This window comes from Micropterus dolomieu, linkage group LG08, assembly GCF_021292245.1.
Source record: "Micropterus dolomieu isolate WLL.071019.BEF.003 ecotype Adirondacks linkage group LG08, ASM2129224v1, whole genome shotgun sequence".
Classification (NCBI taxonomy): domain Eukaryota; kingdom Metazoa; phylum Chordata; class Actinopteri; order Centrarchiformes; family Centrarchidae; genus Micropterus; species Micropterus dolomieu.
Genome location: NC_060157.1, coordinates 28,713,091 through 28,725,807, shown reverse-complemented (window position 1 = coordinate 28,725,807; position 12,717 = coordinate 28,713,091). Strand labels below are relative to the sequence as shown.

Sequence of the window (12,717 nt, the reverse complement as noted above, 5' to 3'; positions counted from 1 at the left end):
TATATTTCAATGACAGGTTTTTATTGATGACGCACCCAAACATTTATACTGTAGGAACACCTTCAGTGGGCTAGATTCTCTTATTTACATAACGCTTCCACAAAGTCATACAAATACTTGGTAGGTTTCATGTCAAAGTATTGATATAATACATTAACAACAGGGGATAGCTGATTTTAATGTTTTATAAAGGAACTATCACAACAAGTCTACAAATGAAAACAGATGATAGAAAAGAAAGGACCAATCGTTAACTTATCTACTGGAAAAGAAGTCCTACTTCAAAATCCAAACAAGCGAGTTCTTGAGTGTCCCTGAAATAAAAAGGGTATGCAGCTCTTCTATGTTTCTGACCTCAAGAGTTCTGACAAAGGCCAATTTCTAATGGAGTTGACAGTAAATCCTATTAAAAGGCAAAGATGATATACCAAGCAGTTTGAACAGCGAATCTCGTCCTTTTAGTTTGCTGCCTCGAAAACAAAGGAGAAGTGTGGGACGTGAAGAAAACAGTTTCACTTCTCTTGTTTCTTCTGTGGTTGCTTCTCACTTGATGTGGACCACTTTATCATCTGTTTTTAACCTTTTGCGTCTGGGCTGTACGAAGTCCTCCTCAGAGTCATCTGTGTCGTCATGCTCCTCCTTTTCCTTTGTGTCCGGGGACTCAAGTTCAGGTGTTTCAGGAAAGCTCTGCCCTGGGAATATCTCCTGCAACTTCTCCTCAAAGTACAGGCTTACTGCCTTGCCGGATATCGCCATCTCTGATCCCACCTGCCGGAGGAGGAGGCAGAGGGGGTGGGAGAGGAAGAGGGGGAAAGAGTGATATGGAGGAAGCAGGTGTAAGAGTACCATTGAGTAGGATGAATGAATGGGTTGAAGCAGGGAAGAGGAAGCAGAGAATGAGGAGACAAATTAGATCTGGTTAAGACTCCTGGTGGCAGGGAGGCACCGGCTCAACCTTGCTGTACAGAGCAGAGATATCCTGGAGCCCCACCCCACTGTGGCTCCATGAAGCATTTCCCAAATTCAGTTTTCAATAAGGCTGGCTTCAGATACTTCCATACAATTTAAGGGTCAATGAATACACCTGTAGGGCTAAAATAAAGTATCTCCATTTTTAAAGGCAGTACTTACTCCTTTTTCCCATGATTATCTCAAGATAACAAATGTTGTTTTCTCGTGATAACGAGATCATTTTCTGGTGATCGAGATAACAAAACAGTAGTTTAACACAGGGGTCGGCAGGAGCGTTTCTTAATGATAATTTCAGAGCGGTTTTCAGTGTCACTGGTTAGCTCAGTTGGTAAATTAAATAACAATTCTTGACAAAAAATTTTAACCAGCTACAGGAAACAACCCCTAAACCCAGGAGTTCACCCACATGAACGATTGTGTTATCACAGCCAGGAGTTTCTTGGTCTTAGAAAGCTTAGAACACTAAATTCAAGCCTGGAATGACGCTCATGTCCAGCTATCTCCAACATTTTGAACTTAAATTAACCAAATACTATGAGGGGCCATGCAAGTCATGATTTGTTTGAATCATCTCACCGTCTGCTTTCACATGCATATATTCACTCACATATATGTACGCATTACCTTGAATCGTTTAAAAAAACAGGGATAACGGCGCACATTTCAGACAGTCTCTCCGGGAAGACATTTATAGTGTTGCTCTCCATTGTACACATAAAAAGTGCCACAAATATTTGATTAACAAGCGCTAGAAAGAAGTTCAAAACCAGCGTTTCCTCACATCTGCACACAGTTGGTCAATCATGACGTGAAGTGGGTGTGAATGTTGGACTGTCTGTTTCATAAAGTTTCTGAAATGGTCCGACAGACCCGTAGGGGATTTATGAAGCTATCCAACCATCCGACAAGCAGTTTGGACAAAGTATATTGGGCCTTTAAATAGACTGGTTTCAAGACCTTTTGAAGTAAATTGAGCCAAATAACACACACACACACACACACACACACACACAATTTTAGACCTTTTCAGGACCTTCAGACACCCTGTTGTCTATCACCTGCTCTTACCACCTTTCATTAAGAGTGAATGGGAAGAAATATAATCCATAGTTTTTATAGTTTGAAACGGCATGACTGCTCAAGTCTGCTGCTCATAAATTCTCTATGCTAAGATGAAGGGGGGAAAAAAAAACACACCTTTCTTGGAGCCTCAGTGGGAGGGCACAGGACATCTGTACTCTATTTGAAACGGCTTACCTGCGTATTAATCTGTTTCTCCTCATCATAAACCTGGATTATTCGAGACATCTAAAAAGGGGCAATAACATTATAACAAACAGTGAAGCAGCAGGGGGGAAGAAAAGAGTTCACAGCACAGGCAGGTTACATAATGACCGATCAGAAATCGGTTTACAGCCTACTGTGCTCAAGCCTACGAGGTGTGCAAGCCGATACTGTAGAAATTAACAGCAAGTCAAGTCTGCACTTAGTCTTAGGTCTTCCATTTAGTCACTACAGAGAACGCGTGATCATGTTGTTAATCTCTAGTGTATAATCCCATCTCTATGGTGGTGCATGCAGTGTGCCACATTTCCTATTTTAAATAGAAAAAACAGCTCTTACCATTCTCTTTGAAGTTTCTTTACCACTTAAGTGCAAATAAATGTATTATTCAATGGTCTATATGTTGATAGTGTAAGAAAAGGATTCTCTGGGAATGCTATTAACAATATCAAAGGCTTCAACTAATACACTACATCATAACTTTTTTTTGTTTCTACTCTTTCTTCCCTCTATCCTTTTTTAAGTCTATAGTTTTATGTTCTATATTTTGTTGGTATCATTTTTTCAGAACTAAGAATTGTTTGATGGAACAATTAAAAGAGCTTCAATCCTTCCTATGTGTTGCTATGGGTGGTGCCTTAGGATACCTGAATGGTGAGTAATTACTCACTAAATAATGACTAACTAATTACTTTAAAACATGAATAATTCAATTACATTATAGTGATGTTGTCATGCTGAAACAGCCCTCTCTATATTGTTAAGTCATGCAAATCACAAGATGTATGGAGCACTACCAACACCCTTCTCAAGTGAGAACCCTACTTGCTGTTAATTTTGATTACATAATAACATCATATGCATGGTGAGGTCTTACAAGGCTCACAACATTTACGATCAAAGTAGACAAATGAAGTGATGCCTCAGGGTAGTCTTGGTTGTCATTTGAGATATTGTTCACTTTTTGATAAAACAGAAGCAAGCTCCCTCAGGTGGTGGAAGGTATAATACATGATTATATACAATATCCATTATAGTAGACAGATCTAGGCAAAATATCAAACAAAGACTGTGTTCCATTACAAACACACAGGGTACATGATATCATAAGCAATTCAAGTGATACTCACACCCACATCTAAATGTAAAGAATCAAACTAAGTACATCCAATATACATTAAAATACATAGTTCTCCTATAAAATATGCTTAAAGATGAAGTAAAATAATCAAGTGACAACAGCCATCCAATAAAAACCAAACTTGTGATTTATCATTGTTATGCAGACAGTGTTCAGCCAGTGTTCCTGCAGCCAGTGTTAAGACAGTGACGCCTTTACACTCCCACAGCCAGTGTTAGTAGGTGTACAGAACTATGTACACCCTTAGCACCACTTCCTTTTCCAATGTCAGGCTGTGTCTTCACATAAGGTTAGACTAATATATTGGTTTGCCAACTCCGGCCTCAACACTGGTATATGTACGTTGTTTAATCTATTCATTTCATTGTCCACTTTCACATTTTTGCAGATTAATTTAAAAGTGTAATGTGTTAGCCTAGTATTTGTGGGTATGAAAATGGTCAAATGATTCAATCCAAGCCATTTACTTCGCTGGCAGCAATTTAAACGTAAACTGATATCAGTCTAACCCTTGTCTGCATGCACATACACAAGCCGATGCCATTCCCCAAAGCAGGCTCAAGAATCATGCTGCTCACCTCATTGTAATTTGCACAGTTTTTGAAGACAAGGCGCATATCAGACACAAACTCCTGGATGGACTGGTAGTACTGAGAGCTCCTTAACTGCAGCTTCTTCTTCACCTTCTTCAGGTCCATGGGCTGCTTGATAATCTTGTAATAGTTCGGCACCTGGGCGAACAAAAGTGGGTCAGATAACATGTCTAACTGTATCAGCAGATGGCGAAAACTTTCTTTTTGTAGTGAACATGAAAAAAGGAGGACAATGTGGCTTGCAGTTTGGCAGAAGCAACAGAAACGGAGAAATCCGACATCAACTCAAAAGGCAGAAGGTTTTAGGAAATAGTCCAACATTTTGGTGCTTTTAGGGGTAGTTTGAATTCGTTGACATAATGTAGTGAGCTGCAATTTGGCATACAACAGAGTACATTGGAGATACCAAGGGGAGAATTAAGAAAGGAGAATCAAAAGGCAGTAAGACAAAAGGATTATATTCCAGGGTCATAGATGGTTTCAATGTCTTGCTGACACACTTGCATTTTGCCCCATGATATCCCTTAGTTTCAAGCTGGGTCTCTTTTTACGTCTGACCAGATGTAGCTCAACATTTTCCACCTGCCCCAAGCATGTGGTAAATACTGCAAATATAAATAGTCATATTTCCCCTGAGTCCGTCCTTTGAACCTTCTTGAAATCTCAGATGTGATTACGATTGTCAAGTACCTGCTTTGCCAACAACAGGACAATTATGTATGGGAAATTACGTTAATTGGTACAGCTCATTACAAGCATGTCTCAAAAGGATTTTATGAGTTAAGGGCAATATAATCAATGATTAACCACAGAAAAGAAGAAATATACTATGCAGCATGTAATAAATTTAAAGAAAAAAATACCAGCACACGGAACATCATTTCAAATGGCAAGCGTGTCTACTTCCAACACATCTGTGACTGTGTGCAGTCGGCTTAAGCAGAACAACAACAAAGATGAGAGCAGGCATGGACTAATAACAGCAAAGGAGGAAAGGTGAACATCTGCCACCACATAAGAAACAGAAGTAAGGGAGCAGGACAGAAGATGAAGGACCTTGACCATCAGGTAGTGTGTGTGTTAGATAAAGCTACTTACAGAGCTAGGAACAGGTTCCCTGAAGCCCACACTGAGCTCATGACAGAAGATGTGCAGCAGGAGGCGTTCACATCTCTGCAGAGAGGAGGAAAGATGATTAACTGCCTTGTACTAATCATGAAGAGGCCTTTAAGGGTATGTGGTGGCTGTACTGACCCTTTGGTCCTCAGTAGTCAGGCCCTGCTTTCCACTGATTTTCCTGCTGTCGTCACAGTACTCTATTTCGGGGTTGGTGAGACTCCGACAAAACGTGCAGAGAAAGTCACCCCTGAGGGGGGGAAAAAACAAACAAAAGGAAAAACACATAGATGACATTAAGTTAACATTATGTTTCATTTTGTTTGACCTTTCATCTGCATGGTCAATTAACAACAGATGATCCAGAAAATTCAGAATATAGAGTGGTGTATTTAGACATTAGGTTTAGACTGATGTATCTGTCTGCTAGTATGGGACTTTTAGTACAAATCAGGCATCAACTTTGTCAAAGTGTAAATATGTTCAGGTTTTAGTGTTAGTGTTTAGTAGCCATTCTGCATGGTTCTTTCCATTGTCTGTTCTCTTTTTTAACTTTGTGGTTCAACTTGCATTTCCCTAAATGTTACTGGAACTATCACTGGCTACCTCACTGAAAAAATAATCAGATACTGGTCATAGGGGTATTATTGAAGTAACGTAGCGTGTGTGTGTGGTAGAGGGGGAGAAGACCGAGCGTGTATGTGAACAGTGCACCGGTGAATGACAGCAGAGCAGATCAGAGCAGAGAGCAATGGGTCAGAAATAAGCCCTCAGTTTAGCAGTAATGTATAGTGGACGTTACAGTGGTCGGTGAAGACTGAAGCAGAGCTCCCATGTGTTGCTTGCCAACTGTTGAAGAAAGTGTGAAAGGGGATTAGCCCCAAAGTTACATCGACTTAGGACCTGTGCTTCCCGACTATTGCCTGGGAGCCCAACAGGAATGGTTAATAATAGGATATTAATTGTTGCTTACTAAAGATATTAATGGGAACAGGTCTTATTAATGTAACTAAAACTGACATTTAATAAAAACAATATAAAAACACTGAAATCACCAGCACGCCACCAGCAAGTATGAGTAAACCATTTCATCTGTCGCTTTAGCCGTGAGTTCAGTCTGTAGCTGTTGTCTTTAGTGTAAGGGCATTTGAACCAGAGTTTGTTTTTGTGTTGGTATCTTGGCTGGTTTAGATCTGTCATGGACAGCTGACTCCCGAAGCTATTTATATTCTTGATATTCCATGCGGTGGTTAGTTTGTGGTATTTAACGGCAACCGATTTCGACATAGTTTGCTGCTGTTTGCTCACTCCTTTTCAGCTGTTGCTTATTCAACTCTAGCACACGTGTACTGCACGCATGATGCAGCAAACGCACGGACACAGTGTTTTTGGAGTAGTATTTTGCAAAGTGAGTCACGCAGCCTACTCAATGTCCGCTCACACATCGTTATAACAACAAGATATTCTTGTGTTATGAAAATACACTAAAAACTTACTTTGGGAAGATTTTTATGGTAGGTACATGGCATTTCATGTGAAATACTTTGGGACAGCGGTCACAGCACAGCAGGTCACCACCATTGATACAAACAGCACACCAGTCTTCATTTGGGTCATCCTCTTTCACATCAGAACTGCCTGTTCCAGCAGACGTCCTGCCCCCTTGGGTCTCTGTCCCCTTGTCTAAGTTTCCATTAGTGAGCGGAGCATCAGCTGTGCTGCTGCTGTTGTTCTCGGTGGACAACGAGGTAGTGGTCATTGTGGTAGTGGAAGGAGAGGAGGTGGTGACACTAGCGCCATTTAGTCCAGAACAAGGTGTCTCGGACTGGGGTTCTGTTTTGATGCGCTCCCCTAAAGCCTTGACAGCATCTTGGCCTGCAGATACAGCTCCCAATACAGGGAGGGGGCTGTTCTCCGGACTGCTCATCTGAGAAAACACACAAAAACATTAAACTGTTTAAAGGCAGTATGACAATCTTCTGAAAATTTGTCTTATTTCAAACACATCTTACAATACTGTCTAAGTATGGAGACCGGAAACGATGTGACAGAATGATGACAGTGAGCATAGTTTATTTTGTCACTTTTCTTATTTCACATTTTCCATCTTCCTCATCATCTTCACAATGTTCTGTGTTACTTACAGATGGGGGACAAATTGAAGGAAACACCTGAACACAACAGGTCAGTATCTGGTCAGTATAAAATGCTGCGGCCTTTACAGTCACCAGATCTCAACCCAGTTTCACAGCTATAGAAAATGTTGGACCAATGTTTAAGTCAATGCTCTCCACCCCCATCTCCTTAACACCAAGTGATATATTATATTATATAATATAAACTTTCATCTTAAAATCTATTTAGTGATGTCTGTGACTTTCTCTGATGCTATTGGGGTTGGCCCGAATGTCATTTTTTGAGCTTCGATGCTTCAATAGTAATTAACAGTGAATAATCGATTCTAATGGATAATTGATTCTGCCTGGAATTATTGTGCACAAGTCAGACAGAGTGCAGAGTGATGCGGCTGAAAATGTTATAACAAAATGTCCAAATCATGCTAACGCACAATTTACCACAATAAACCGCTTGTGACAGGAGGCACATGACGAGCTGACCATGCGCACAATGCAGTACAGATCAGCAGCTACCAGCAAGTATAGCAGATCAGTACAGTATGAGGTCATCACATCCAGAAACCCAGTGGCTTGTTTTAAAACTGTAACAGTATTCATACCATGCACGCACTCCTCCCAGCATCTTTCCCCCGCTCTGTCTTCAGAGAAGAAGTTGGACAGCTATAGCTGTCATCTGTACCAGGCTCCTGCTTCACCCTCACCTGCTCCACTGCAGCTCCACCTCCTGGCCCCACCCTCCCTGCAGAGCTACAACTTAAACACACACAAAAACAAACAATGGAGAAATGATTAATGCAATTGTTTGAACTTGTTAACATCAAACCAATTACTAATTATCATGACTAAGTTCAATGAGACTGGTGACTGGGGCACAGGGATCATAACCATAGAGACTTTTGTCCCTATGTCGAGCACAGGACAAACAAACATGTTTTGCTTGTTTTATCTGGCCCATATGCTTCAGAATGAACAATGGCCAAGCCAGGTGTTTAACAAAGTATGCAAAGCAAGGCTAAACTAAAAGGACATATTTTCAAAGGGGGGTTTGGTGATTTCTTTTGTCGCACATAAGATTATTAAGATTATTAAGCTGCACAAACAGGGGTCAAAACAAAATGTCAAAACAAAACGTGACAGGAAGTCAGCGCTGTACTGCTGTTAGTATGTTGGCCCTGCTGTTTCTGAGCATCAGCAGCTTGTCTTTGTAGATGGGTTTCTTGTATACAAATACTACAGGATACGCGCCCAGTCAGGGGGCAAAATTGCTTTGGTAGCCGGTCAGAAGACTGTGTCAACCACTTTCAACAGCAAACAATTTTGTGTCGAAGCATCTGCTAAAGCAACACAGCAACATGAAACTTAGCATGTAGAAAGAAACTCCGGCCGCTGCTGCCAGTGAAGCATCCACTCGGCAGGAGAGAGTGGTGTTGGTGGTGAGAGTTGGTAAAAGCACTGAATACTTCTCTTATTTTATCTCAGAGTGGCCTTAAAAAGGTTATATGCTTCGTAAAAATCATACTCAATGAGGCTGTAATGAATACGCAATTAGCTAAAATGTCAAGAGGGGTTGCGCGCGCATCTCGGTGATGACGTGGCACATTTCTATTGATCCCTGCTAAATATTTGCATGACCTCAATCATAAGCTCTGACCAATTAAGTTTTAGCAGTGTCACTCACTAGTGTGACTCACTCTTATGGCTTTAGCTCTCTCTCTCTCTGCTGGGGCACAGGAGCTAGTGTGGGTCGTCCTTCAATCAAAATGTTGGTGGTTCGATCCCCGGCTGTGCAGTCGTGGTGTGTTTCTGATGATCAGCACCTTACACTGTAGCTACTGCTATCAGTGTTTGAATGTGTGTGCATGGGGTAAATGTGACATGATTGGAAGACTAGAAAAGTGCTGTACAAGTACAGGGTATTTACCATCTCTCTCTTGCACACACACTTTCTTTGGTAAACCTTGCCTTGCACAGACATGCCAGCATCAAGGTGGTCAAATTAAACCAGTAATCACTGAAGGAGTTCAGAATTGCCCTCACATTAATACTCCTCCAAAAACCTATAATTTAACATCAAACGCTGAGAATCTGCCAAACGCTTCTATTGATCAATAGCTCAATTACATGCTGCAACGTTTACCGCACTACTGGAAAAGTCCTTTGTTCATTTATTAAAATCGGTAACCTTGGACTCTGGCATGTTAATATAGAAATTTAAACAAGGTGTTTTGTTAGTAAAATACCATCATATCTTCTTACCTGCCTCTGCTGCCTGTGCTGGATGTGCTAGAAGGTCGCGCTGGTGTGTGAGCATTCGACAGACCTGCAGACAAAAATGAGACATGACACAGGTGATAAAGCAGCACTGATCACTTCTTATTCAACAAGAACATGAATGTTTCATTCCTCTAGAAAGGACATAAAAATGTACACAGTATCTAAGGATATACAGGATTTGATGGTGAACAACACTGCCAATATTTTAAACTACTTAATTTTTTCATCATGGTAATGAGATATATCATGATATGTTAATTTTCTGGAAATTAAATTTAGGAATAGCTTATACATTTAATTATTTTATTTTATGCTTTTGTGGCTAATCCACTGTATTACATAAATGTAAAAAGTACTTTATCGCATTTGATTATTTAGCAGTATTTTATGTGGGTACCTGAAGATCCAGACGAGTGTGTGGACAGTCCAGGTGAGGGGTTCATGTCCACTGAGCCTAGCTGATGCTGCGTGCTGGCTGAGATGTAACGAGAAAGGAGGTGTCCGAGGTTGCTGGAACCTGCATCCTCCAGCTAGTGATACCATAAAAGCACAGTGGCAAGGAAAATACCATAGAAAATTAAGTTACTAAAGAGGTCAATACTTTTAACGAAATATGATCCTCAGCCAGGTAAATTATCACCAGCAGACAAATATTTGGACATTTTGGCTTGCTTAATCTGTCTACTCCTGCATCACATAACAATTTGTAATTGTGCTTCCTCATACCTTTCCCACTCAAGGTACATTTTACACTTATAAAAGATTTTGTGAATTTATATCGAATCTCTCTTATTTCATCACATCTTGGTTTCAAAATGTTATCATAATGCTAATTATGGGATACATTTAATAGACACATTTGCATTTGATATGTTTTCTTAAATAACAGAATTGCTCATAATTTGATGTTGATAACTTTCATTTTTATTTGAACATGAATTTGGCTGAAAAAGTCTAAAAGTAGCAAGTGAAAGAAAATGTTACGAATGTAACAAACACACAGAACATGGGTTAGAATGTGCGCACCTGAATGGGTGGGATCTCAGGTAGGCAGGGCAGGTTCTCAGGATTGGTGACGGAGGGGATGAGCTCGATAGGACCTATGATGGGGCTGGTAGGGCCGCGGTGAGCATGGGCCCCGGCCATACTGGCGCTGGTGGGACTTGTGGGGTTGGCATTATGGAGGGATGCCACCGGGAAAGGGCCTGCATGCCCTGGGTTGGAATGCTGCACAGAAAAAGAGAGAGGGGGGTTGAAGGAAAAGAAGATCATAGGAAGGAGGGAAGGAAGGAGAATAAAAGAAAGAATGAACAAATGGGAAGGAAGGGAAGAAAGTAGGGAGGATAAGAACAATGAGGCAGGTCATTCGCTGAGTTTTATCAAACATTCTTTGTTGTGAAAACAACATGGTTGTGTGATCATGCATTTGGGTGACAACGCATGCTGCACAAGACACACAAATGACAAAGTAGGAAAAGGTGCCAAACCCCTGATTGTAGTAAGAAACGAAACCTTTGGTGGCTCATCTCAGATTCTATAGACATCTGGACACACAAAAAAAATAATAATGGAGGTTTCTCTTGCCTAGTCTAAGATGCAAACAGTACATTTTCATACTATACACATTATTTGAACTGAGCAAATAATCTATGTATAGACACATTGGCAAGGCAGTGACTGAATGAGGAAACAGTACTTTTGCTTCCTGCTAGGAAAACAACCATGTACAACCCTGTCATAATTATAATGAAACTGAATGTGAAATGTACTTGCATTTTTATTTTCAAATTGGCACATAATATGCTAATTGGAAGTTCCCTGTAGAGTTTGACCACTAGAAATCCCCCCCCCGCCCCGCTATTAATCAGAAGGATATTTTTTATGACCAAGATCCTGCCTATATTTGAGACATGCGTCCATATGGGACAGGCCTTTAATTCCTTTTGCACAAAACTAAAACTACTATGAAACAGTTTATTTATTTCAAACAGAACATTAATTGTATAAAAATGATCAAATAATATCAAATAGACGTCATTCATTTGATCTAGCTCCGACAGACAGCTTATGCGCTATTTTGAAGGCAGCAACGTAATGAAAACAGGATGCAGGATGAGAGAAGTGTGTTAGTTAAAGTTAGCAGACAGAGAGCGATGGACTTCACATGACAGGATTCACAACTTGGATTCATTTTTCATCTTTTAATCAGTGGACCCTTAAAGACTAAAGGAATATAAATAATCAAGGAAGCGACACATTCGGATTTAATGAGCGCTTCAAAGATAACGGCAGTCGTCACTTTTTTTCCCTTTCCTCTCTTGTACCATACAGGTTTTTATACATCCAAAGAACTTCTATAAAAACTAGACCAGATTAAATCGAGGCAGGTGTTTATTTGTCAAAATGTGTTCCCACATCAGGCCAGTAAACGGGGTCGGCGGGTATTTGGGACTGAGCTATTAATTTAAGTTTTACAGTATAGCATTTTGGTGAGTAACACTGAATGTATCTTATCTGTTTACAATAAACCTCTGCATGGCCCCTTTTAAACTTGAAAATGAAAATGCAAACTGGACTTTTGCATTTAAATTTGAATTCCGATAAATTGTAGCTCAGAAACAGCAGTTTGCATTTTCATTTGAATAAAAGCCACATTCGCCCAGGCATGTTTTGAGGAATCTGTAGTTACCGATCAAAACTAGTGGGCAGATATAACATCTAATAGCCCTCCACTGCAGGACATTTACCAATCGAATGTAACCTGTAGCCTTTGTTGTGTGATAGGGTTTTACGTTTGCCCGTTTTAGCACTGCTCAGGAGGTGATACAATATGCAAGTTCCAGGTACAGGTGCTGGTCATATAATTAGAATATCATTTAAAAAAAAAAAAAGAATATCATCAAAAAGTTGATTTATTTCAGTAATTCCATTCAAAAAGTAAAACTTGTATAATGTATACATTCATTCCACACAGATTGATATATTTCAAGTGTTCATTCCTTTTCATTTTGATGATTATAACTGACAACTAATGAGAACCCCAAAATCAGTATCTCAGAAAATTAGAATATTGTGAAAAGGTTCAATATTGAAGACACCTTGTGCCACACTCTAATCAGCTAATTAACTCAAAACACCTGCAAAGGCCTTTAAATGGTCTCTCAGTCTAGTTCTGTAGGCTACACAATCATGGGGAAGA

At 40.1% G+C, this 12,717-nt stretch overlaps 1 protein-coding gene across 1 annotated transcript in view; it reads right to left on the bottom strand.

Annotated features, from left to right (window-relative positions):
• The window catches only part of trim33 (tripartite motif containing 33), a 35,927-nt gene continuing 23,210 nt past the window's right edge, over positions 1–12,717 (bottom strand). The window contains exons 8-18 of the mRNA XM_046056101.1: positions 11,006–11,062; positions 10,545–10,745; positions 9,916–10,048; positions 9,501–9,564; positions 7,844–7,997; positions 6,603–7,033; positions 5,245–5,356; positions 5,089–5,163; positions 3,976–4,128; positions 2,230–2,280; positions 1–768 (exon numbers count right to left, since the gene is read on the bottom strand). Coding sequence (XP_045912057.1) covers positions 544–768; positions 2,230–2,280; positions 3,976–4,128; positions 5,089–5,163; positions 5,245–5,356; positions 6,603–7,033; positions 7,844–7,997; positions 9,501–9,564; positions 9,916–10,048; positions 10,545–10,745; positions 11,006–11,062 — 1,656 coding nt within the window. The 3' untranslated portion in view covers positions 1–543. The remainder of the gene's footprint in view (positions 769–2,229; positions 2,281–3,975; positions 4,129–5,088; positions 5,164–5,244; positions 5,357–6,602; positions 7,034–7,843; positions 7,998–9,500; positions 9,565–9,915; positions 10,049–10,544; positions 10,746–11,005; positions 11,063–12,717) is intronic.